Consider the following 27471-nt stretch of genomic DNA (forward strand, 5'->3'; position numbering starts at 1 on the left):
CCGTGATTGTAGGCGGTAAACGGTTGTGTTGATAAAACCTTGGTCACGTGATGACCGATAGGTGATAGTACGCGCCAATAACTGGAATTTTATATTTTTCAATGTCTCGTCGGTCGTCCCGAGTAGGTATGTGTACAACGTTAAGTTGATATTATAATAATGTTACGTAAGAAGCTAAGACCGGTCGTAGGCTCGTAGCCCGTAGGCAGTTGTAGTAGGCACTAATTTTTATTATGTTTTTAAAATGAATCTTTGTTGGTACGACATTCGTGAGTGGACGCACCACGTTTATTGAGTTATCGGTCCAATGTATTAAAGGTTTGTTAATTATTGTTATTCAGATTTCCAAAATAACTCCAAACCTATGGATCATTCAATACCTATAAAACCGTCAAATATACATATTTTCTGGGAGGCTTATTTGAAATGTAACAGCATCGTGGGAAACGAACTTAAAAACGATTTCGTAAGTACACCTACCCACACGAAATCGTATTATTATATTTAATGTGTTCTTGAAGACTATTGGATTTGTTGGAAAGAGAAACATTAATAATAATTTTAATCATTCTCTTAATACAATTGAATTGTCCTACATAAATATTTTTTTAATACAGAAAATTGCATGGTTCGATTTACTGTTATCCGAAATACTGTCTGTAAATGAAAAAATAAAAAAAGTTCCAGATGATATTCCAAAATCAAAGTAAGTCTTGATACCTACTAACATTTTTAGGCTATAATGAACATAATACATTTTATTAAAATAATTATTAATTAATCAGGTAATATAGAAATAAATAGAAATAAATAAAAGATTAGTTCTTTGGAATAGGGAAAGTAAAGCATATTAGGTATATAATTTTTGTTTCTATATTTTCTTTACATTTTTTTTTTTTTTTTGCTTGTTATAACTAATGATTACTACTTATCTTTAGTAATCAATTATACTATTATCTTCAACTATAACTCTGTACTTACATTATTAGATTATAATTTTATAATTATATAATTAGTAAAACCTATAAAAATTGTATAGGCTTCTGCATTTTTTTAAACTAGTACAACTTGAATACAAATTAAATATTATATTTTCTAAATCCAAAGAAAACATATCATTTATTTTTATTAAATTCTATATTGTATCTTATGGTATAAAACATATTAGGGTAATTAAACTACTAACAATGTTGATGATATATTATAATATTTTTCTATCATAAGAACATAATATTATGTGCTCTAAAAATATTTCTATTTTAATTTTAAAATTATATATTATACTCATATTTAATGTCTTGGTACATATTATCTTGGTATGTAATATGCATATATCATATCCCTACTTTGGATAACAATAATTTGTTATTGATTGTTAGTTTTTTTTAAATACATACATTTTTACAATGTAAAATAATTAATTAAATTTTATTTTTAAATAATATATATGTATTTTTGAGTCTAATAGAAGAACATTTAGTATCAAATGTTCATTAATAATTGTTATCTGGTTAATAGTATTTATGGGTTAAATGAAAAAAAAATTACTACACATCATGTAATGTATGTTAAATTTAAAATTTGCAAAGGCAAAAAAGAACATACATTTTTATTTCAAATTTTAAAAATAGTGTGTTTTAAACTTGTTTGATGTTATTATCATCTAACGTATTTTATGAGCTCTTTTAACTTAAATATATACTCTAATTAAGATGCTTTTGATGAAATAAATCATAATCGTAAATCAAGAAATTTTGATGAATTCATTTTTTAATTTGCATATTTATGTTATTGATTGTTTTGATTTATAGATAGATAAGTAATTAATTAATAAAAAATAAACATTTAATTTAATTTAAAATATTTTTTAGTTAATAACTAATTTGACAATATTTAATATTTTAATCAACAGAAAACAATGTCACTATAATAACTAGGTTAGATAAAATTCTAATATACGGATATCATTTTTTGTTTTATAATTTATTTAATTATTAGGTATTTATTTATTACACCTAAAGGTTAAGTACCCAAATAAAAAACTTGTAAAGTGGGAAAATAATTTAAAAGATCATCTCAGGAGACTAATTAATCTGATTTTTTATTTTATTTTTTAATAGATTTTTTAGACCCCCGTTCTTAACCCGGTATACACCTGGGGCCTAATTAAGGGAGTATGAAGGGGATAGATCACCCCTCCCAAAAAATCTTTAATTTTACTCCTGACATTTTATATTTGGTAGAGTAGGTTATTGTATGAGGCTTACAGATTTTGCTAAAAACATTTAACCTCCCTCCCACCAAATCAAATTCCTAATTACACCACTGGTACTACAATTTTATTTTTTTTTTTAAACACCATTACAAAAAAAAATAATAATAATTAATAACTTACTAAATATTTTTAAGTACAATCCAATCACTATTTTATAATGCTAAAAAAAAACATAAATATTAATAATTTGTTTACAATCAGCACAATAGCTAGATATTAGTGAAAGTTGGTTTGCATTTTACTGTTGAGAATTAATATTTTAATTAAAATTAAATATTAAACATTATCCATATATTTTACATAAATACGAAGAAAATAGTATAGTAAAATTATCATAGATTATCTTAATGGACATATATCAATTTTTCCAATTTAATATTGACTGCAGTAGCAACTGTTTATAATATCTACATAATAGTTCTGCTGGATATAGATCACTGTTCATATAAAGTATCTATTTATTTCACAGTTTTATTTATTTTTAATTAACTTTAAAATAAAGAACTTAAAAAATGATAAAAATAAAACTACAAATTAAAATTTTTTTTATTTCCAGTTTATTTCAGTTACCTAAAAACATATTTTCAAAAATGTTTATAGTTTTTTTTAGTAATGAGTAATTGATGAATCATAATATAAATATTCTCGTGTATATTAATATTTGTCTTCAATTTTTTTAATTTTTTAAAAATGTAAGCCTTGGTAGAATCAACAGTTATCAGGTATTTTAATATTTACTGAGTCCAACAGAATGAATAAAAACCTTTTTCCAAAGTAAGCAGTATTTATGTTGCACAATTGATAAAATCATTGGTATCAGCATATAGTAATATTCTATGAGTACCAGTTAAACATGTGATAATGTACTGAAAATCCTGATTCATACTATTCACATATAATTTTAACTACTGACATTTTTAGCATAAGGCTTAGAAGTCGTTATATGTTTATAGTGCAGTGGCTCAATCCTTTATAGGTATATGATCTCCATTATAAGGTCTATCATAGGTCATCTATGATACATTTAGTTAATAGTAGTTAAGTAAGTAAGTTACAATTAATAAGAATTTATTTATACCATTATTATCAAAGGATTAATTCAATTAATCAAGAAATTAATATGAACTAAAACTAAGCGCCTGGAGTCTGGAGTAAATGGTACTTAATAAAATTGTGGCTTTTAGATTTTTGATTAAACAGTCAACTTGAATTACAATTATTTTCACGTAAAAGAAAGATAATAAATACTTGCGTTTAGATATCTATATAAAAAGAGATAGAAATAAGTAAGTACAACATTTTACTGTGATAAATATAGATTATAGTAGGTTAGGTTAGGTTCATGTAGGTACTTCTATGGGTGGAATCTTTTCAGAATCACTGAAATGCATTCTGACTTCTGAGCCATGTCTTAAAAATACAAAATACGCCAGTATAAAAATTTAAAAAATAAAATGCTCATTGGTGTTATTAGATAACTAAGAATATTTATATATTTTAATTGCTTTTAATTAAAATGTATTTATTTTAATCTATTTCTATAGACAAAATAATGCTAAACATATTTGTTTGTATTATAATTTTTACTTTGGAAATTACATACACACTTCACATTAGAGTGCCTTGATAGAGACACTCTACTTCAAATTAGTTTATATTTTTCATATAAATGTGTTATTTATTTATTATGTCAATAATAAAGAAACTTTTATCATCATCAATCATGATAATAATATTATTTTACATTTATTACATATTGTATACACATTGTAAAATTCACTTTCTTAACAATAATAATAATAATAAAAATAAAATAGAAGTATTTATTGGTGATAAATTGATTAAAAAAAATTGTTTTTTTCATTAACTTTTATTAATTTATATAACTATTATCAATTGTTACAGTATTTAATAATTTAATTTAAATTATGTTTGATAGGGAATGATTTAAGAGTTCAGTTTTCATTTTGGCCGCTCTATATATTTTGTAATTATTAGTAAAAATAAAAAATTATTTTTAAGTTTTTTCAGTTTTATAATAATATTTATTTCTTATTCATATTATTATTAGTTCCTAAAGTATCCTAAAATATATAATTTATAAGACATTGTACTAACTACAATAATTAGTAATATTATATTAAAAAGCCATCTAGCAATTCACAAAATTAAATGCGTACACTTAGATGTACATAATGTGATACTAACTATTCCGGCCAATCCAACTAGAAAAAATGACAATTGATGCAAAAGTTTTAATCCGTAACTTGGGGAAAAATTTCAAATCAAGATTTAAAATAATTTTGTATTATATAAATACTATAAAATGTTTATAGACACCTGTTAATAGTAAATACTTCTAAACATAAACAAACTAAATATCCATTGAAAAATAATACCCTTATAAATAGCATACATCTCTTAAAATGTTATACAGCATGATCACGATAAGTGGAAACACTCAATAACTTTGTGTAGGCTTCATATATTACAATTCTGCTTTTTCGGCTAACTAATAAACATTATTAAACACATTTTCAAATAATTAGACTATTTTTTTGACAGTTCATTTTGCGCATGCGCACAACAATTTTTTTTTTTTTTAAATAGCATGATCCATTTTTGACCACAAATTATTTATTTTGGTATTTTTTAATGAATTTTAGTGGTTGAATTTCTTTTCTAAGTCAAAAAATGACCGAGTTATAGCAATTTGATTTTATGTTATTTGCGTGGGTATAACAGATTATAAAATACGTAGTTGGTAATAAATAATAATAATCTGTTATATCTGTGCAAATAACATAAAATCAAATTGCTATAACTCGGTCATTTTTTGACTTAGAAAAGAAATTCATTAAAAAATACCAAAAAAAATAATTTGTGGTCAATAATAGATCATGCTATTTAAAAAAGAAAATTGTTGTGCGTATGCCCAAAATTAACTGTCAAAAAATAGTCTAATTATTTGAAAATGTGTATAATAATGTTTATTAGTTAGCTGAAAAAGCAGAATTGAAATATATGATGCCTATACATAGTTATTGGGTGTTTCCATTTATCGTGAGCACACTGTATATATATTTGAATTTTCCTATGATCTCCTTTACAGTGAGATTTCTCATTTTTCTGTACAAAACTAATATTATTTGTTAACCGAGAAAGAAGCTATAACTTATTTTATAAATATTAATCACAAAATATAAATTGATAAATTAATTTATAAAATATCCATTAAATAAGTGTTGAGTATTTAAATGTTATTAAGTGAAAGGAGTAGTTGTAAGTAAATGATTAAGTGATACATTATTTTTATATCAGTATTATGTGTTAAAAAATTAATTATTATAAAACATATTTATGGCTAAAACTAATTAAAAATTAGTGTATGTTTGAGATGGTAAACTTGGTTTTATGGTGAAATAATTAATAATTTTGAGTATATAATGATATCAGAATAGATAAAATGGTCTAAGGTCATTCACATTAGATGCCCTTTTTAGAATAAATAGAAAGTTAATTTACAATATGTTTATAAATTAGTTTTACTGATTAGTATATTATAATGTAATAAATAATAAATATTAAGAATTTTTTTGTTTTTTATTACAAAATATTGGTTTTTTAAATATGTTTTTTAGACATACATTTAACAATTTATCAAATAACTTTTATTGGAGAAACTATCCACTGTAATAATTATATTTCCAAATTAAAATATTTGTATATAAGCTTTGTACACAAATTATTGGAATAATCATTCACTATTGTTTTTATTTTAATTAAATCATAAATATTTTGACTTTTGTAGTTTAAAATTTCTATAAAATTCTATTAAATATTTTAAATATCTTTATTTTTTTTTTATTGCATATTATATTATGTATTACACAATCTGCAAACAACTATCTTATAATGAGCACAGATTAAATTAAATAGTCAGGAGACTTGAATGAAGGAATTATCCATGGAAATTTATAACATTTGGTTGGTTGATTTTAATCGCTTTTAAGGTCAAGACACTATTTATGTTTTATTTTAGATATTTTCATTTGATGAGTATTGAATACTGAAAATGATGATAAACTAAGTTTAATACTTTTAATGTAGAATTAGAATTATTCATGTTATGTATTGTATCTCTTATTTTTAATTACACAAACATCCTGTAATTATTATAGGGATAATTTTTCCTATTATGAATAATTAATGTTTCAATTAAATAATATTTTATTTTAAAGTATAAACTGATATAGTCAAATTGTGTTATTGAATCAGCATTATTTAAATTGTAGGTATGCTAAATTAATCAATATGTTTTTTACATTTTGTAATTTTTTATCAAGTTTTTGCAACTAGTAATCAAAAGTCCAAAGATCGCAAATTCATACTATTTATCTATGTTATTACACTTACTGTTTAAATGTAGTATATATATGTATATTATATTAAACATAAAATCTATAGTTAATTTGCTTTATTAAATTAACTTAATTTAAATTTATATTTTCTTTGATAAATACCAACTTAAATTTTAATATCTATGTGGCTATGTTATAAACATTAATCAGTAACTGTAACTAGTAGGTAAGTACTTGATGTTTCAGAATGATGTAGCTGCATAATGTCATTTGTTATGATAATTTCAATTGCATGTAAATATATTTGAGAACTGAAAAACTAATAATAAAACTCTTTATTTACAAGTTTTTCTCCTAAATAAAATTTTTTTTTTCATTTATTCAGTGACTGTGGAACAGTAGTTAAGCCAATCCATTTAACCTTGTTTATTTACTTTTAACATTCTGAGTCATAATGAAACACAAAAATATTGGACAAACTGTTGTTGATAAAAACATAAATTAGGGTAGTAAGATATAAGTTTGGTTATCTACTAGTTACTTATACATCTTAAAGTTAAGAGAAAGAGGATGGCAGTTTTTATGTTTATTTAAATATATAAAAGTGTATATTATACAGGATATATAAATTGTACAATTTTGTAATTTGTTCTGTGATTGCCATTAAGTTCCAACTAGAATTTTTTTTAAATTATAAACACCTTTGGTAACATAGACCATAAAGTTATAAGAAAAAATGAAAAAAATTATTTAATTAAACACATTTACACATAAAGTGTATCGATTAATAATTTCGGAATTGTTATGAAATTATAAACATTGTGATGTGTAAACCAAAATTTTTTTTATGTAAATAGACATTCTAAATAAAACTTCTTTATTAAACTTCATCATATGTTCTAAATATTTTCTTACTTTTATTACCATTTGTCATTATGAATTTATATTGATTATAGTTTTTCATTTCTTATTTTTGGTGGTGGAAAAATGGTATTACCCACAATACCACATAACATATCTATTCCAAATGTATCCCAGCTTATAGCTTATATATCTAAAATAACTTATTTGCACACAAATATTTTGTAGGAATTTATGAACTGAGTGTGTAGTGAGATTATTTTAGTACCTTTGTAGTTCTTGCAAAGTTGCAAAGTATATACATTTCAATAAATTATGCGTATGCAAATAAGTTTATTTTAGATATATTTTTTACAACATATAATTAGTCAACCAAATTTATATCTTGTTATATCTCTCTTGGATATTTAGATAGTTTAAGTACTAATAATCTAAATAATTTTTATTTCGACACATAGGTATCATTTTTTTTTACTCAAAATATAATATAAATATATTTAACTAAATAATAGTAAATCTTTTTCTTTGACCTTTTAACTTTTGTATGATTATACATAATTTTGTTTTTTCGTAGTTAAGGGTTATAGATTTTTTTTATGAGAACTTGATGATAATATTATTTATTTTTAATAAATATTATTATTCCAATATTATCATTATAGTAATTGTTATATGCCATTATTATATGTGCATATAGTATGTGATTTGTCACCAGGATTTATTTCTGAGTTATAGAGAATATTTTTGGCTTATAACTTGTTGAGATTTCATATATTTATTAAATATAGATATATTATATAATATTGTTTTAATTTGTTTGAATTATGCATATAGTTTAGAATTAAATATAAAAATACTGTTTCAATAATATCTTTAGTTTTAAATATTTGGACTGTATTATAATAAAAAACAATAGGTACATGGGTTATTAGCTTATTTTTAATAGACAAATTTGTATTTATAGTGTATCCAATGCAATAGTAGATCAATTACTTTTGGATATTAATCATGTATGTTCTGTATCTGGTGAAGAAGATTTATCTAGTTTGAAGAAATACATTCTAATTGAACGAGGATGGAGATGTCTAACTGTTTTACATTTGCTTGGCACTCAAGTAAAGTTATAACATTGTATTTGTTTAAATTACCTATATTCAATAAATATTTTTAAGGTTCAGTAGTATTATATCAGTTGTATTTAGACCACACCAGAATACATTTTTTGATTGCATCAGATTACGTATCGTCGCTTATGATGGGAAATTAGAAACATTGTTGGTGAAGATATTTCAAATGAATGTTCAAACACAGCATAAGAATGAATAATAATATTTTTATGAAATTCAAAAGTTTCAATATATTATTAATTGATATTTCAAAGAAAGGAATTAAATTGTTTATGACTTTCTAATAGTTTTTTATTGCTACTATAGACAAATTCAAATTATTTAAAAATATTTTCATTAATTTTTATAAAATAATTATGCTCTTATGAATAGTAAATACATTTTTGTCCGAACTGGTATTGATAAACTTTGGGGTTTTTAAATATTGTAAAATATTTTGCAACAAATAATTCATACAATCATTTCATTTCAATAAAATATATGAAGTTCTAGAATTAATGTTGTTCATTTTTAGGAAGTTCGACAACTAAAGGAATTGGCTAATGTCCTTGTATCAATGTTTACAATATTTAATGATGATGCTGATTATAAGACAAATTATGATGTCAAAAAGATTAATCCTTATATTTCTTCAACGGATGACACAAATTTGAAACTTGATGATTTGATAAAGTTAACAAAATTTCAAGGTATGAAATCAAAATCAAAAACTCAACTTAATTCTATATACGATAGATCAAGTCCTAGTATACCTAGATCTCGCCGAGTAAGCTCTGTTTCTGCAAATAGGTATGTTATTTAACATTTATAACTTAACTATTTTAAAACATTATATTTTTTCATAGGATTAAAACTCATTCATTGGAAGGCGATAAACCAAAAATGGTTGAGGAATCAAGTGAATCAGAGGCTCAAACTGCATTAGATATGATGAAATCACCTAGCACACTACGTATTCGATTTAACCCAATGGACTTTGATTACTTCACAAATATTGTACGCAGTGAAGATGAACTTAATGAGCCTGATGATGAAGAAATCAATTTGGCCAAAAGAAGAAATTTATATCCTGGTTATTTTTATGATGAACATATTAAATCTATTACCAGTCACACTTCAACTCCAAGCCAAATAAAGTTGTTAATATTAGATTTATTAACACAAATTTTATTGTTTGGGACACAGAACCCTTTAAAATATAATTTAAAAAGCAGTCATCAGTTTGTGCCGTTTATCGTTATGAAATTTTCATTAGATAATATATGTACATCTCAGTTTGATGTCAGCAATATAGATGATGACATAATACAATCAAAAATGTTGTACAATATGGTTTTGGCTGTTAAAAAATTATATCAGTATCAAAATATCAGTGAAACAATTACTCAAGAAGGTATTGTACCATTATTGTTACAAATTTTAGAAAATCTAATGAACAAATCAAGAATAAATGAATTAAAAGAACATCCTTGTCGTCAAAAAATTCTTTTTGGTGTTGTGTGTGCACTGCTAATGTTGTTTTCATTGATGTTATTTGAGTGTCATTCATATAATAGTCATTTCCATTTTTTAAAACAAATTCGAGTAATGCTTGATTGTCAACGTGGCAAGTTAATTGAAAAGTGTATTTCATTAATACTTAGTGTACGAGATCAAGACGCAGAACTTTCCACTAATCATGTTAAAATTATTGTAAATTTACTTGGTTTGTTAGTGTTGAACATGAAAAAAATAAGACAACGTATGGTGCATTTACAGAATTGTAATAAAATTAGACATCGACATTGCACTAAATCTATGTTGCATCATCATGACAATCTCTTTGGAGAAGTATATGTAAGTAGTCTTGTTCCATCTCAAGATACTGGCCAAAATTGTTGTGTTACTTCATTGTCAATGATTCTCATACGTCTTATGATCAACTTAGATAGTCAAGATAAGGAATTATGGTTTTATTTGGCCAAGACAATTGGAGTAATAGGAATATGTTGTTGTGTGCCACTGTCCATAATTTTACCAAAGCTATTAAAAATGGTTGGGGACCATGACTATAAAAAGAGTTACATAATATTACAACTGATGGAGAAAACTCTGTATCGGGATACAGGCGTTGCATACAAAGATAATTCATGTAAAGTATGTTGTGATGATGAAAACACTTTAGAAGAAAGTAGTATTAATTCTTATGAAAAAAATAAGAAAAAAAAAGAACAGAAATGGATTACTTTTGAACTATTTCGAAAATTATTGACTGGTTCAAGCCCTAAACTGGCATATACAATTGGATTACATTTGTTGAAAAATGCTTCAGTATTTATAAAGGATGTTCAACATGTTATATTGTTTCGTATTTTTTATCCAGTATTTAAAACTAGTGAAAAATCATACAGGGAAAACAAGAATGATTCTGATCGCTTTTTAATAAATGTTTCATTAAATATATTTAACATACTATTAGCTTCTTTAGATTTCACATCAGAATTTGATTCATTGAACGGTGTTAAATACTTAAAAGTTTTAATAACTGATCCAATTTTTACGAAATTGTCCTGCAATGTTTTGGAAACAAAAATCATGTCAAAAATGTGGACATTGAATCAAATTAAAGCAACTCCGATTTTAATCACAGATAGTCAAGCAGAAGATTTAAATATTATTGTAACTGCAGTGCTTAATTTAGTTGAATTATTTTGTGGCTATGTAATGAAATCACAATTCATAAAAATGAATTTGAAATTTAAATACAGTTTATCAGCTTTATCAGATTTCTTAAGAGAAGACATGACTTTTGAAACTGAAGATGAATATCATGACTATAATAGTGTTATAACCAGATTGGGTGATTTATTTCAATGTTTAGCTAGAATATCATCAACATGTCCTAGAATTAGGAGTTATTTAAAAGTTTCATCTGTTGTATATTATTATGACACTCTTCTATCTGTTGTATCTTTACTATTAACCAGGCCAACTAGTATTGGAGGTAAGTTGATTTTACCGTTTTTCTTTTGGTATTCAGTTTAGTATATTTGTTTTCTATGTTATTATTTTCAGGTATGAATGTAGTTACAATTGAAGACAAAAATGTTATACATTTAAAGCTGATTGAATGTTTACTAGTCTTGAATTTATCTATTTTTGAGGATAAAAGTAAGTAAAGGTTTTAGAACAGACTTTGCATCTGAAATAAAGAATTTTGACATTGGTATCGCCGTATCGGGCGAATTTTATTAAAAACTTATATTGATGTCCTTTTCTATATTTAGGGTACTAACTATATAAATTTAAATTTTAGTATTGAACCTTTTCCATGTTAGCATGTTAGATATTTTACAATATTTTTTATTTAACGTTTTATTGAGTATTTTGTATTTTCTATTGACAATGCATAAGTCTAGAACATGGGAATGTTGAAAAAAAAAACAAATTGTGCATAGTGACAATTTTGTTAATATTCATATTTAGAAAATTTCACACCAGAAATAAACAGATCATGAATTAAAAAGAGTTTGGAATGATTGATGAGGCGGCATCAACAACTGGGTTATTGTTTATAATTTAAAAATAAAATAATTATAAGTCACATATTTTGCAACAATCACACCCATCTGCTTCCAAATTATCATGCATGCAACGCCTGATAGAATTAGACAAATTTGCCTTTTTCTCATATTTATTTTAATTTTATACTTTACGTATTTGAATGTTTACTAGGCCGACTTACCATGCTGGACACCTTTAGCCTTCGACTAATCTATTCTAAGAATACATAAAAATTTAAAAAAACTTGATAAATAAATGTTATATATTATTTTAATTAATTCAAATTCATAAAAAAAATATATTTTATTTTAATATAATAAAACCAAATTATTTTTCCATATTCTAAGTGGGTCTGCTATAATATTTTTCTAATGGTATTGTCATTATTTTGGATACTTCAATGATATTTGATTAATCTGGGTGCAAAGTTCTGATTTCAGATATCTAAATAAGTAATTGCTTCTAATACATTATTAATTATTTTTACCATTATATTTGTTTGCAGTTCCATTGGACTCTCACATAAAAGATTTGTTGATTGAAGCTTTATCTAAAGGATTCATTGGAATTAAACAAGTTTGTAGCTCATTAATAAAGTGTGCTACAGTATCTTATAATCGACAAATTTTAAATTCTACAAAAACTGATCAATCATTAACTAGGGTATGTTTTTTTTTTTACATTTGATTTAGTTTGGTGTATTGTATAATTATGTAAATTCTCAATTTCTAAATAGCTATTGGAGACAGAAACACCAGGCAAAGCTGAATGGCTGCAATTTGATGATGATGATGATTTTATTTCGGGTGACGAAGGTTATGAAGCAGATATTGAATTTCAAAGTTGGATAAATATTGACTCGTCTGACAAGTGAATACATTTTTTAAACCTTGTAGATTATTTTGATTTTTCCCAGTAGAACCGCTATCCCCCCCTAAAAAAAAAAAACTTTCTTGCCATAGTAAAACCTCGGGATCTCAAAGTCTCAAGAGACCAAAAAAAAACAGAATTTTACATACAGAAACTTCAAATTCTAAATTTCACTGTGTATTTTTCAAATATATATTACAAAGCTGATATTATTTTTGAATTTAATTTATATAATATTTGTTAATAGTTGTATATGATAAGGTTTGTGGAAATCGTTGATTAATTATTTTATTAAAAATTACTATTATTATTATATTAGCGGTTAGGTTGGGTGCTTGTAGGCCATCACTTTTGATAATTATAAAAATAATAGTTATAACTGTTGATGTTGAAATAGTTGCATTAATGGCAATTGTGTGTTTGTGAGTAATAAGAAATAAGAAAATTTGTTAGCCTCCCCTGAGTGCCGTGCCTGATTATATATTATGTATATAATATATATCTGTATATATATACCTAAATCAATATACTTAAATATTTACCAATTATAAATGCATTACATTATTATATTTATAGAACTGCAGATGAGTCAATTTCCCATAAAAATATCCACACAGATACAAAAAAATTGAATATTATGCATCCAGCATTGTGCACATTAGCTATAGACTTAATGACTTTTTCCAGGTATATTTAAATTAAATCAAAAATATTTCATTTTTTAATATAGTTAAATGTAAAACATAATTGTCTTAAATCTAGGAATCTTGATAATTTAGATGGTATAATTTATTGTTTACAAAGACTTATTGCTATTTGCAAAGACAATGACGAAAATTGTATAAAACTTGCGAAAGAAGGACTTATTTCTAAATTATTAAACTGTATTAAAGAACATGTTAATAATAACGAACGAACTGAGATTTGTAAGCATATCAGTATTATAATTAAGTTTTGCTAATCTTTTCTCTGACTTACTAATGTTTTGTTATAATATAGATGATACAATTTATATTTATATGATGGAACTTATTGCTTTAATGGCTTGTCACTTTATAGAAACATTTGAACTTGAGATGTACTTGGACTTGTTTAAAACACATAATCCACCTCTTGTAAGATGACTTTAATAAAATTATTGTAATATAGTTGTTTATAAAGCTTATTATTTATTTATTTTATCAAAGAACTTATTACTCCTGCCATTAATTTACGTGATGGATCATATACCAATCGCATGGCGACCATATTACAGTATTCAATTTCCTGCAAAATTAATCTCAAATTTACCGATCAGTGATAGGCCTGCTGAAGCATTAGCAATTTTAATTAGAGAAAATCACAAAGAAACGAGTATGAATGAATACATTTTGTTTTAAATAAATACTAATTATTAATTTATTTTATTTTATTTCAGGACTACTAACACCATGGTCAGTATTTGCTTTAAGCTTACCTATAAACACAGATCTTGGATGGTCTGTATTATCTACAGGCTTTTCATTATCAATGTGGTTACGTTTAAATCATGTGCAAAAATGTATAAGCATCAAGAGAAATAATTCTGCAGAATCTATTGTAAAAAGTAATTATATAACTTAATATTACCTTTAATTATTTGATATTGAATATTAATATATGAAATGTCTTTTAGCTCAAAACTTGCAAAAAGAATCAAACAATTTAGATGATCTAACCCATGTATTTTCCATTGGATTTGATGCAATGCTTATAGAGTTTTGGTTGAACCCTTTAACCGATGGTTTTGTTGTAAGGCTCACTAGACCAAATGAAAATAAATTTGAATTACTCTCTGAAGTAAACTTTAACAATTGTTTGGGTTCGATTGCCTGGCACCATGTTGCTATCAATGTAAATGGTATTAAAAAAGGAGACAAATTTATTGAGGTATAATATTCAAGATTTAAATTGTTTTTGTTCTATTATCAGTAAATTTTCTTTTTTCTAGATAACTATTATAATAGATGGATTGTGTGAAAATAAAGCCAATCTCTTGTTTAATGGATTTCTTATTAAAAAACCTCGACCATCCAATGTTCTCTTAGGTGACACAAGAGATAATACTTCTCCTATTTCAATTGGAAATATTTTAATGTTCAGATTGCCTGTTTTAACAAAAGAATGTGCTAGCATTCTTGCAGCTTTTGGACCAGATTTAGAAAATTTAGCGGATTGTTCAAACAACCCATTAAAACCAAATTTTAGTATGTTGTTCAATGATTCAGTTTATAATTTAAATATGTCTTTGAATTCTAATTTGGACTGGAATCAAATATCAAAACAATGTTTTGAAATCATTAAACCCCTGCAGGTAATTTAAACTAACTAAGATGATAGATTTGTTATTTTATTTAGAAATTTAATCTTAAGATAATTAATAGGTAAAATTGTTGATATTTTGTTTAGGACGTCATATTATTGAGTTTCACTCCAAGACAACCACTCACAGTTTCTTTGTATTCATTGACTCTTCCTAATCCTACAGGTAACATTTTTTTTCTATTTAACTTTTTTGTAACAAATAGTTATGAATTATAAAAGAAAAAGAAATTCATACCGTTGAATGCTTTTTACTATTTTATTTAATAAACAGATTATTGACTATAATTATTTTCTTTATGGGTATATTTAAATAATTTTGAAAAATAGGGCAATCTATAGTATACTTTGTGTTCAGTAAAAAAAAATCTTATGAAAAGCATTATAATAATCGATAAGATATAAATTATGAATAAGTTGAGGGTTTGATAATATTTTGTGTATTATTTAGGTTCCTTATTTCCTCCTACTCAACCATCAATGTTCAAGATGACTGCATATGATTTACGTGCATGTCAGAGTCCGCCTCAGGTGATACCTACAGTAATTGTTAGTTCTTTTAAAGTGCTTGAGCCACATGGGTTACTGACTGTAGTCAATAAAATTGGTGGCATGTCTTTAATATTATTTTTATTTGCAAGGGTAAATAGTCTAATTTATATATTATAGAGTTCAAATATTTGGTTTTATAATAATTTATCATTATGCTTTACACAGGTTATTGAATTTCAATCATCTTCTAATGATCAAGTAAAAGCATTAAAAATTCTGTTACATTTTGTACAATCTGATTCAAAATTATATTCAGAATTTATTGTACTTGATGGTTATAAACTATTAACTAAAGCTTTGACTTCATCAAAAATTCAACCTAGTTGTCAAATGCTCATGGTATATGATAAATACTATTTACAATATAATAGAAATGTAGCAAGTTTTAAATAATTATATTTATATTTTATTTAATGAGCAGATTCTTCTTGAAGCTGGTTGTAATAAAAAGGGATTATTTGTTTATGTAAATGATGAATGGATTGTCAATATGTTTTATGAAGGAGTCTTGTTGAATACTTGTTTTATAAAAGAAGTAATTTTACCATGTTGGAAGATATGGACTGTCAATAACCAACAGATTATTCAGTATCTTTTCAAATTTTGTAAACATCTTTTGTCGTTGAACCATCCACATAGAAAATTTAATTTGAAACAAATTCAATCATCTGAATTATTAGAATCGATTTTATTGCAAATTAAGGTACTGATTTTACTAAATGAGTTTTGTAATATATGTATTTTAAAATAATTGTTTTGTTATTAATATTTTTTTTGGCATAGTGTCAATTATTGCTAGAAGATTCAAATGAAACTGCATTAATAGGATGTGTGCAAAAAGATTTAGTTGATTTTGTACAAAGTATTTTTGATTTACGAACAAATAAGAATTATATTACTTTGATATTAGACTTCTTAATTGCTGTACATCCAAGTAAAAATTTGTACTTGCCTCATTTAAAAGCATCAGTTTATTTTGTACTATCTCCCCAATCAAGAATGTATGCATCACCTGATTTTCACATCCATGTATTGTCAGGTATTTATTTACTTATTATACATATATATATATATTTACCATTAATTCCAAATTTTACATGTATTGTTTTTAGAATCTGAAGAGTCTGATACTAAATTTAATTTAAACGAGTACTCAGAAACTGACTTTTCTGGATCTATTGATACTCAAAGGTTAAATACCGAATTATTAAAACTGCAGGTAGAATAATTCATCTATTATAAACCCTAGTAATTTCTCAATAAATTGTTGTTTTTAAAATGTTTTATATTTATTCACTTCATCTCATCAACATAAAAATATATTTTTAATTTATTATATCAATTTATATTTTGCTGGTAGGTACAGCAAGAGTTGTCAAAAAATAATAAAATTAATTCATCAAGAGCTAGTGAAGAAACATCAGAAAGTAGTGAACATCTTGTTCCAGAAGAAACTGGCCAGGATTCTGGTATAGACGGTAGTGTGCGAGATGTTGCTATAGCTATAAAAGACAACAAAGGAAATTTGTCTTTGGATTATGGTAATGCCTGTGAAGCAGAAGTGTACTTTGGAGCTCAAGTAAATCCATCATCTATAAAATATTAAGAATTTAAATTTCTTTTTTTATTTATTATTTCTTTTATATTTAAAATGATGTTAATTTCAGAATAAATTGAATGAAAAACAATTTAAATCTTCTGATTTTGAAAGTCACAGTGAGATGATTGAAGGTTTATTTTCTATACTAAGAAATGTTTTAATTAATATTTCAAGTTGTGTTCCTAGTAATGTAATTGATAAAATGTTTGACGCAGAAAAACTGGTGGTTTTACTGAATAATCCCAGTCCTTCAATAAAAATTATTATCTTAAAAGTAAGTTTAAAGTTGCTTTTGTTTATAAATTAAAATTGTTGTATTATATTCATTTAAACTTTCAAAATCTTGTTCCAGATAATAAGTGTGTTTTTACAACGATGTAGCTTATCGTATTCTAAGAAATTTATAACTAAATTCAAAGGATTCTATCAAATGGCAAATGTATTGTCTCTACATCATACTACTGTGAATTTAGTTGATACTTGCGCTTCGATATTTACTGGTAGTTATTGGCTTCCTCTGGATCAACAGCTGCAGTGGGACCAATCTGTTGAAATGAATTCTTTTAATTTTTCGGCAGTTCCATTATTACTTTCGTTGTTACCAAAATCTACCTTTAATTTGACATTATGTACAAATATAGTTAACTTCTTTCTCAAACTTGTAACCAAAGTAATAATTTCAATATCAGTACAGTTATATTTAACAAAAAAAACAATAATTCTATGTGTGTTTTTAGGTTCCGCAATGTTTGCATACCATTTTAGAGTATGGTTTGATTGAATGTCTATTAAAAACATTATCAGTAATAGCTAGTATTTACCCGTCTTCCCAGAGCCATACAGATTTAAATAAGCAAGAGATACTCGTTGATGATATAAATTCATTATTAATAACTTTGATAACTTCAGCTATTTATACTCCTGGTGTACAAAATATTCAAGTAGGTTTCAATATTTCATCTAATTATTATTAACTCATCATTAGTAATTTAAACTAATTTTTTTTCAGATTTTAAATGATTCTGTTTATCAGTGTCGTTATTTACAAAAAGCAGAAATACAAACATCAAAAGAGGGCATTAAGTCTAACTTAACTCTAAGGGAAACGCAACGTTTTATTTTGGAATCTGGAATGGACACAATTCAAGACCTTATTCAAACTCAACCACCTTTAGTTCCTGCTTTGTCCCGTTTGAAGAAGAATCTGAGTTCTGGTAATTTACTTATTAAATTTTTGAACATTACAAATTGATTTCATTATATTATTTTACTTTTTAGTGTTATCTCTGAACAATCCAAAAGAAACAAATAATGTTACATCTATGTCAAATAGCGAATCAAGCCTATTTAGTATCGTATCTAATAGTAATCGTCAAAGATCTTTATCCAAAGCCGAATTAGTAGAAAGATACAAAAACATTATCATTCGATCTGTTGAATTTATTTTTGCTTCAAGTAAGTCTAATAATGATCATAAACATATAAAAACAGGTTGTTAGTTTTTATTTTATAATTTCAAAAAAATGTTGTATAGATGAGAAGACAAGTGATGAAGTTACTCCTGAAGTTGCGTTTGGATGTCATTTATTCACAGTTCTTCTGTACAATCTTACAAGTATTACACAAAACACAAGAGAACAAAGACAGCATCCATGGGTGTCTATTTATGGTGCTGCACGTGATGTTATAAGGTAGGTTCAAAAATTAAGTTTAAATTTTCAATTTTTTTCGTGCTCTAAAAACATATATGTGAGTTTGTGATAGTCAAATAATTTAAAAACTCAGTGGCAACCTAATTTTTTGGTTGGCAAAAGTTACCAGTAATATGTTTTGTTTCAAATACTAAAACACAAGAAAGATCATCAACAAACATAAAAGATGTTTACATTTTTAACTTATTTTATATTATACCTGGCAAAATGCATAATTTGTGGACAGCAAAAGTTTTAAACTATTATACTAAGTCTTTCAATTCAAGTTTTCATACTAAAAATGTATTTAAAATGTTTATGCGAGCTGCCAGTGATCTAGATGTTAATTGTAAATAATTTTCAACAGTGAACAGATTATTTCTATTATTTTAGGCAAAATTTTAAAGTGTTCAGTTAGTGCTGATACGAGTTGTGTGAAAGTGTTCAGATATTAATGGTAAACTTCTCTCTCTGTTGTCCTCTAAACTTTCTTATAAATCATGTCGAATCTTTTGGTTTGGACTGGTTGCATGTGTTGTATATTTCTTTATTAATACTAATCTAATTGATCTTAAGTTAATTCACGACCTGGGTAATAGAACCTTGTATACAATTATATGGAATTATGTAAAGTTAAGACTGTTATTCATATGCACTATATAGTATATTATCCTATTATTCGTCACAATTGTTTGAATGAATTCATAGAATTTAATTCCAACAACAAAATTATTTTTCCTAAGTTTCTGTTCTTTAAAAAAAAAAAATAAGATGACAAGAAATAAATCCTTATTGTATAGGTATATAAATAGTTTAAATTAAGTTCAAATAATTCTTAAAATTATTATGAAATATAAATTTAAAAAATACTTTTTTTTAGATTGCAAGGTGCCAATTTATTAGTATGGCTTTTAAGTCCACATCAAACAACAAGGATACGTATTTTTGCTGTGAAATCACTACTAAATGAACCTAGATCTAAAGAATTGTTCAAAAACATAATATATATAAATCCTCAGGTATGTTTTTTATCCTGAATTATTTTTTTCAAATTAACAGTTATTATTAAAGCTCAGATTTATATGTACTATCAACAAAAAAAATTAAAATAATATAATAAAGTGTAATACAAATTTTATAATCTTAATTATCTTAATTGTAATTTATAAAAACATTCAGGATTTTTATATTTTCAAACCTAAAGATCGCCTATTATTATATATTCTCATGAGTTTTTAACATGTTTTTAGTTCTTTAGACCAGAGAATTACATGATCCTAGAACAAATATGTATTTAAAAAATAATTTTGCTCAAAATTTAAATTTAAAATATAGTATTATATAAAAATGAATTCATGTATAATTAAAATATAAAGAGTATTAGGATATATTAATATATAAAAAATGTACTTTTAAGGCTTTAAAAATGTAAATATTTGTTGCAAAATAAAATGTCTTCAAATAAAGCAATAATAAAACAAATATAAATACTTTTCAGCTATTTTTATCTTAATAATAAAAAATAAACAAATGCGTTAGTTGTCTGCCAACAGTATACATGTATAACCCTTTCAATGCTCCAGGTGTACTATTACTTTCCTATATTTTATAATATTATCATTTGCTGGTAACTGTTCTTTTTTAAGGAATCTTGGATTGCATTATTTTAAACTTCAGAGGACATTTTACCTGCAAGTGTTGTCTTTGTCTTATGAGTGCGCAAAATAACAATTTTTATGCTCAGCAGAACACATTTAGCTTTGTGAGTTTAAAATTTAGAGTTTGAAGTGATGAGTATTTTAAGATACACAAACAATAAATAAATTTAAATTACTTATAACTCGCTTTAAAATTAAAATATAATAAAATTCCCACGAGAAACCTTTGATAATAATGTTATCTTTCATTTTTTTAAGATGTCAATTAATTCACTCTAAACTCACGAAGCTAAACAAGTTCTATTGAGTGTAAAATTTGCTATGTTACGCACTTGTAAGACGGAGACAACACATGCGGTTATAACGTTCTCTTAGACAATTAGATAATATAGATCTCAAAATTTAAAATAAAAAAAAATCTATTTTATTGTATGTAGCATATATAGGTTGCAGATCATAAATAGTGAAGCAGTGAAAAGGTCAATTTGAGTAAAATAATTAAATTTAAATATGATTTTTAAAGAATATATTTGAATTCTGTGTTATCTGTTATTGATGATTTTACAAATACATTTACAAATTACTAATAGTTTCAAAGAATTTTTATGTATTTGAATTGCAATTTTTAGATTGAACAAAGATTTTATATTTATTTGTATTCATTGATGAGTGCTGATTTACCAGTACCTCTTACTGAAGAAGAAATGTGCACATGTGAAGCTTTGAAGGAATACCTGATTGAATTAGAACTATTAACTGCCGACAGTAATGGAATTGTCTATGAAAATGAATGGGAAAACCAGATACAGCAAGTTTTAGGACAAATGAATGTAGAATTAAATGGAATGGATTTAAGTCAAAATGAAAATATCTTAAAGTATGTTTTTATATTATTTTTTAAGTTTTTGAAAACACTTAGTTAGCTCTATCTATATTATAAAATGTCTGGTTTTATCTAGCAAAGTTAAGAATGGTTTAATTTAAATTTATAAACTATTTTGGTCCTGTTCTAAAATATAACTTTATTTCAATATTCAATTCATACCAATAAAAGTGACAAATTTATCATAATTTTAAATTTTGTAATATTTGTTTAGAAGTACTTGCAAATGGGACAACACTATAAAGTTGATATGTAACTCTGCCATAGCTATAACAACTATTGTGTCAGATGAACAAAATACCCATAGGAAACTTGTACTAGAAAAAACTAAACATAATTATAGAGATACTATACAAGCCACAATGGGATGGAAATCTATTATCAATCAAATGTCCCATGAAAAGGCGCCATGGTATTTTCCAGAGTCATATCCAACGTAAACAGTATATCTCGTAAACAATATTTTGACATAATTTTTCTAAAGTTTATGTTCATATAAAACATATTTTTAGATCTTGGGAACTTAATCCTACAGAAGGACCTAGTAGAGTAAGAATCCGCCTTCAAAGGTGCCATTTAAACATATTAAAAAGATTCTTTAAACCTGAATATTCACATAAAGCTGGTTAGTATTGTATTTCCATTTGTTACTGAGTATTAAAATAATGTTAAAACTTAATTTTATTTTAAGAAAAAAATAATATCAAAGGACCTCTAGACTACTTAATATTAGATGATATGGAAGTTCCTGTTTCGTCTGCTGTTGTCGAGAGTTTATTGTCTCAAGAAAAAATATCATACATGTGCACTGCAAAATTAGTACACCCATGGCAAAAAGTTAAATGTGAAGTTTTAATCAGTGAAAATGCAATTTATATTGTTCCCACTGAAAAAATATCAAATGTAAAATGTTACAAAAATAATTAAACGTATAGATATTAATTTTTTTTTGTTTATATTAACAGTGTCTACAAAATGATTATTCACATGTCCTTAAATTTGATGAAGTCAAAGAAATACATAACCGTAGATATTCACTTAAAGAAAAAGCTGTAGAAATATTTCTTACTAATGGAAAAACGTTTTTAATTGCTTTTCATTCTCAAAAGGTACCTTAAATTCTTTTTGTTAATTTGGTCATTTTAAATTTGTATTTGTGCTCAGGAAAGAGATGAATTTGGAAGTTATTTATTGAATTTTCCATTGCCAAATCGTATTACCAATGAAATACTGAGTGAAACAGTTGATTTATGGAGGACTCGTCAAATCACCAACATGGAATATTTATCAATTCTGAATAAAATGGCTGCACGTTCTTATAATGATTTAATGCAATATCCTGTTATGCCATTTGTTTTAGCTAGTTATAATACTACAGAATTAGATTTGAATCAATTATCTACATATAGGTAAATATAAAATACTAAAAATAATCTTGATACTTGTAAATACTATAAGACTTATGACATTTGTCATAAATAATTTAAACTATACATAATATTATGTATTTTTTTAACACTAGGGATTTGAGACGACCTATGGCAATTCAAAATAAAAAGAAAGAAGCTCATTATATTCAACATTACAATGTAATATTTTTTTATTATTCTTATCCATGGTTTAAGTTTATTTGAAATTGATTTCATTTCAGTATTTAAAAGAAGATATCCATCGCTTTGGAACTGATCCACATCACTATAGTTCTCATTATAGTAATTCTGGTACAATATTACATTTCTTGATCAGAGTCCCACCTTACACACAAATGTTTATTAAATATCAAGTAATACAGTGACAGTAATTTTCTGCATAAAATGTAATTAATCTTAAGATTTTTTTTGCTACAGGATAATAACTTTGATGTACCAGATCGATCATTTCATTCAATGGAAATTACCTGGCGATTGTCATCTGACGAATCAACTACTGACTTGAAAGAACTTATACCAGAGTTTTATTATTTACCTGAAATGTTTACAAACTTTGAGCAATTAAATTTTGGAGTTAAGCAATCTGGAGAAATTGTTGATTCTGTTAAATTACCATTGTGGGCTCAAAACAATCCAAGGTTATTCGTGCTTATTCAAAGGTAAATTAAATATTTATAATTTGATTTGATATTATTGTGATATTAATTGATGCTTATTTAAAGGCAACTTCTGGAATCTGAGATAGTTAGTGAAAATTTACCACATTGGATAGACTTAATATTTGGTTACAAACAAACTGGTAAAGCGGCAATTGATGCAATCAATGTATTTCATCCAGCTACTTATTATGGATCACATATAGAAGAGACAGAAGATCCAGTTGCGAGATCTGCTTTTAAAACTATGGTCAGCACTTATGGACAAACTCCAAGACAGTTATTTCGCTTTCCACACCCAATGACAGTTGATGATTACTCTCCCAAAAATGTGACAAAAAATACAAACTGTCGAAATGTTATCACAGGTAAAATGTTTCTGAGACTTTTCGAACATGTTAATTTTCAACTTTTTAATTCATATAACTTCTTTTGTAGGCTTAAAAAACTTAAAATGGGGAAATTATGTTGGATCCCCCGAGGAAAATGTCCCCATGTATATATGGAAGAGAAAGCACAAAACTCTAGTTACTGACTTTGTGCCCTTACTTACCAATGATGTATTTGGATTATCAAACAACTCTGCTTTACTCTTAACATATTCAAAAGTAATTAAAATAACCAATGTTATGTTTAAAAAAACTATAATGTTTTTCATTATATTTTTGCTTATTTTTTTAGGAAAAATCATTAACATTACTGAATGAAGGAGTTACTGTAATGGCTGCTGCTATACTTACTTGGAGTGAATTTGACAGTGTGGTTAGGATTAAACAGCGCAAAGAAGCTCCCTCTAAACCAGCATTCAAATTTTTTTCTACAGATAACATTAGCACTATAGTCACTGCACCACATTGCCCTTATATTTGGATTGGTTTTGAATCTGGAATCATACACGTGTACAAGTAATGTAATACTTAACTAAAATTATGTTTAATTTGCATAGAGCTTTCTAATAGTAGTGGTTCTTGGGTACCTATGTACTGGCAGGGTGGGCAGCTACCCGTACAAATATTTCTAGTGCCCCTTATTAAAAAATGAAATAATGTACCCACTATTAATATATAGTATTTGTGGAAGTATTAAACATAATATTTTACTAAAAACATATAGGGCGGAAAGTAATTTTTTTTGCAATTTAGAACCATATAATAAATGTACTGTTACCTGTAAGAAAGTTTAGTTTAGAAACGTAGTCGACAGCCAACTTATGCAAAAGGATATGGTAAGGTGATTGCTGTGGATATACACTGGTTGCTGCTAACTGTGTTCCTTAACTTTTATCCAAAACTTAAATATTATTTAATCTTTGTAATGTGTAATTTATTTCAGATTTTATTTTGACATCATTGTTGGTAACGTTGAGATATTTAAAGAGCCAACTGTTCTTGTTGGCCATCGAGCAAAAGTATCTTGTATAGCTTTGAGTCCAGCATTTAGTATTGCTGTTAGTTGTGATAATGAAGGAACTTCAATTATTTGGGATCTAAATGATATTGCATACGTGAGATCACTGGAGCCCATGAAGTCCCCAGTAATAAAATATTTAAAATTTTATTTTGTAATTTAAATCAATACTGACATTGTGTTTAGATAAATTTAGTTTCCATCAATGAAATGCTTGGGGATATTGTTACGATTGCCTATAACCATAATAGTGGAAAATCAGTTATGACACTTCAAACTATAAATGCCTCATATATTGGCAGTGTAGAAAGTGATAAAAAAATTACAGCTGTATGCTTTTCTAATGCTCCTGAAGGAATATCAGTTAACGTTATCGCAACAGGATTAGAAGATGGGAGTGTCAAGTAATTAAAGCTGGAATAAGTAAATTTCACAAATGGTTTAATAATGTGTTTATCTCTAATTAGATTATGGAGTACATGGGATTTGTCTTTTGTTAATGAAATACCAATCATCCATTTTGATGGAGCAGTCATAGCGTAAGTAAATAAATAAACCTTTTATGCCACAATTGATTAATTTGAATGTTGATGAACTTGTAGTATAATTTATTCAAGTGATTCTCAACATTTATACATATCAACAGAAGATGGAACAGTGACAATCTGGGAGTCTGCTGGTGCTAAGCGAGTTAGTAAAACTCCCAAATTTTTAAATCTTAGCACATAAAAAAACAAGATGTGTTCAGGTATTGTGGTCAGAGGCTCTTCAACATAGTATTATAATAAGACTGGTGAACCTAAAAATAAGTATAATATAATGAATATTTTACAAGCTAAGATTTTTTACTCAATTTTTCTATTTAATTTTGTTATAAATAAACAATAGAATTAAAGATTTGAATTTTTTATATTTATGTTAAACAATGTTTAAAATAATTTATTTCTTTTTACTATTGAATAATGTTTAGAAAAATTACATCATTTGTTTTTACAAAGTATTAATATAAATATATTTATATCAAGCAGTATTTTGTTCATTCTGTTGTTTCTTGGTTAAAGTCTCGTTGGTTTAGATACATATACCTACATGAGAAATCAGAAATTCATTAATAAGTGTATTTTAGTTTCTGTTAAGAATGCACATGTAGAAATTAGTGCTGCAACAATATTGAAACTGTACAAATAAAGTTTGTTAAAATGGTTTCTATTTTAATTGTATCTAAACATATATATTAAGATTGTTATTGTATGTGTTTCAAATGTTAAATTAGACAATATTTAATTATCTTAGTTTAAAATTAATTTATTTCTAAAAATGGATTTTATTATTAAGTACCTAATATATATTATATTATTCCAAGTTAAAACAGTTTTTATTAAAGATTTATATTTAATTTTAATTAAAAATGTATGTTATTAAATACTAACAGAAAAGTAATTTAATAATGTTTTAAGCATTCATATTAAAGTATTATTATTGAAAAAATTTATTTTAATAAATTAAACTTGTTTTATCTTAATATATTTTCATGTTTTTCTTATGTTTTTAAAATTTTATATTATATTCTTATATATTATTATGATGTTGGCTCTAAGCATCACATTTAGTTTTAAGTGGCTGATATAAATAAAAAAAATAAAAAAAAATATATATTTACTGTTTTTCTTTCAATAATAAATTTCCTTTTTTAAACAAGTATATGTTAAATAGACAATCAATAGCTTACATGCACATAATAAATATAACGCCTTATGGTGATTTAAGAGATCACGCGATAAGTAATTTCTATATAATAAAGAAGAACACTTAATTAAAAATGATAAATACATTTAATTTTACTAATTATTGACAACTACTAAAGTTTAACACTTAACATATCAATATAATAGGGAGAAGCACTAACTTAAAATATATTACAATAGGCACTAAAAATGATTTAGATTAATCTGATTCCGCCATCTATTCTAATAACTTCTCCATTTAAAAATGGATTATTGACAATGCTTACAACAAGATTTGCAAACTCTTCTGGTTGACCTAATCTTTTAGGAAATGGTGTCATATCAGCGAAATAGTTTTTAACTTTTTCAGGTAAATGATTTAGTAAAGGAGTATCGAATAATCCTGGAGCTATTGAACAATGCCTAATGCCTTGTGATGCCATATCTCTTGCGAGAGGTAGTGTCATAGCAGCAATAGCGCCTTTGCTGGCTG

General features: G+C 25.4%; 2 protein-coding genes across 6 annotated transcripts in view; one reads left to right on the forward strand and one right to left on the reverse strand.

Annotated features, from left to right (window-relative positions):
* On the forward strand, nucleotides 1–26281 carry mv (lysosomal-trafficking regulator mauve). 4 transcript variants are annotated; one of them, XM_015520323.2, is made up of 46 exons: nucleotides 1–126; nucleotides 342–466; nucleotides 618–706; nucleotides 8462–8612; nucleotides 9139–9413; nucleotides 9470–11607; nucleotides 11679–11774; nucleotides 12673–12830; nucleotides 12904–13037; nucleotides 13614–13724; nucleotides 13800–13963; nucleotides 14037–14152; nucleotides 14225–14390; nucleotides 14455–14622; nucleotides 14692–14945; nucleotides 15007–15369; nucleotides 15465–15543; nucleotides 15829–16019; nucleotides 16095–16268; nucleotides 16351–16632; nucleotides 16713–16968; nucleotides 17042–17148; nucleotides 17290–17508; nucleotides 17597–17803; nucleotides 17882–18199; nucleotides 18267–18470; nucleotides 18539–18743; nucleotides 18808–18984; nucleotides 19064–19220; nucleotides 20101–20239; nucleotides 21508–21755; nucleotides 21976–22197; nucleotides 22274–22386; nucleotides 22453–22664; nucleotides 22727–22870; nucleotides 22926–23170; nucleotides 23284–23350; nucleotides 23413–23544; nucleotides 23609–23850; nucleotides 23914–24215; nucleotides 24286–24455; nucleotides 24529–24752; nucleotides 25180–25381; nucleotides 25441–25658; nucleotides 25722–25793; nucleotides 25857–26281. In XM_015520323.2, exons 1-46 carry the CDS (start codon nucleotides 102–104, stop codon nucleotides 25981–25983), a joined length of 10188 nt encoding a protein of 3395 aa, XP_015375809.2. In that variant the 5' UTR covers nucleotides 1–101; the 3' UTR covers nucleotides 25984–26281. The 4 variants fall into 4 exon arrangements, with proteins under 4 accessions (XP_015375809.2, XP_089078716.1, XP_015375810.2 ...); XM_089222590.1 differs by having other exon boundaries at nucleotides 21979–22197; XM_015520324.2 differs by lacking the exon at nucleotides 1–126 and adding an exon at nucleotides 138–258.
* A 786-nt stretch (nucleotides 26282–27067) lies between these two features.
* The window catches only part of scu (hydroxysteroid 17-beta dehydrogenase 10), a 2372-nt gene continuing 1968 nt past the window's right edge, over nucleotides 27068–27471 (reverse strand). For both annotated transcript variants that reach the window (XM_015520307.2, XM_015520306.2), the window contains exon 2: nucleotides 27068–27471. This exon is cut by the window's right edge and continues 505 nt beyond it. In XM_015520307.2, the coding sequence (XP_015375793.2) occupies nucleotides 27194–27471 (278 nt within the window). In that variant the 3' untranslated portion in view covers nucleotides 27068–27193.

This window comes from Diuraphis noxia, unplaced genomic scaffold (assembly GCF_037042655.1).
Source record: "Diuraphis noxia isolate RWA-SAM2 unplaced genomic scaffold, SU_Dnox_SAM2 contig0003, whole genome shotgun sequence".
In the NCBI taxonomy this organism is placed as follows: Eukaryota; Metazoa; Arthropoda; class Insecta; order Hemiptera; family Aphididae; genus Diuraphis; species Diuraphis noxia.

Excerpts from the sequence above, each read along its gene's own strand:
- mv (XM_015520323.2), top strand. The coding sequence starts at position 102 with ATGTCTCGTCGGTCGTCCCGAGTAG. Across the intron at positions 24,456-24,528 it reads TACTCTTAACATATTCAAAA|GAAAAATCATTAACATTACT; the intron begins GTAATTAAAATA and ends TTATTTTTTTAG. Across the intron at positions 25,659-25,721 it reads TTAGAAGATGGGAGTGTCAA|ATTATGGAGTACATGGGATT; the intron begins GTAATTAAAGCT and ends ATCTCTAATTAG.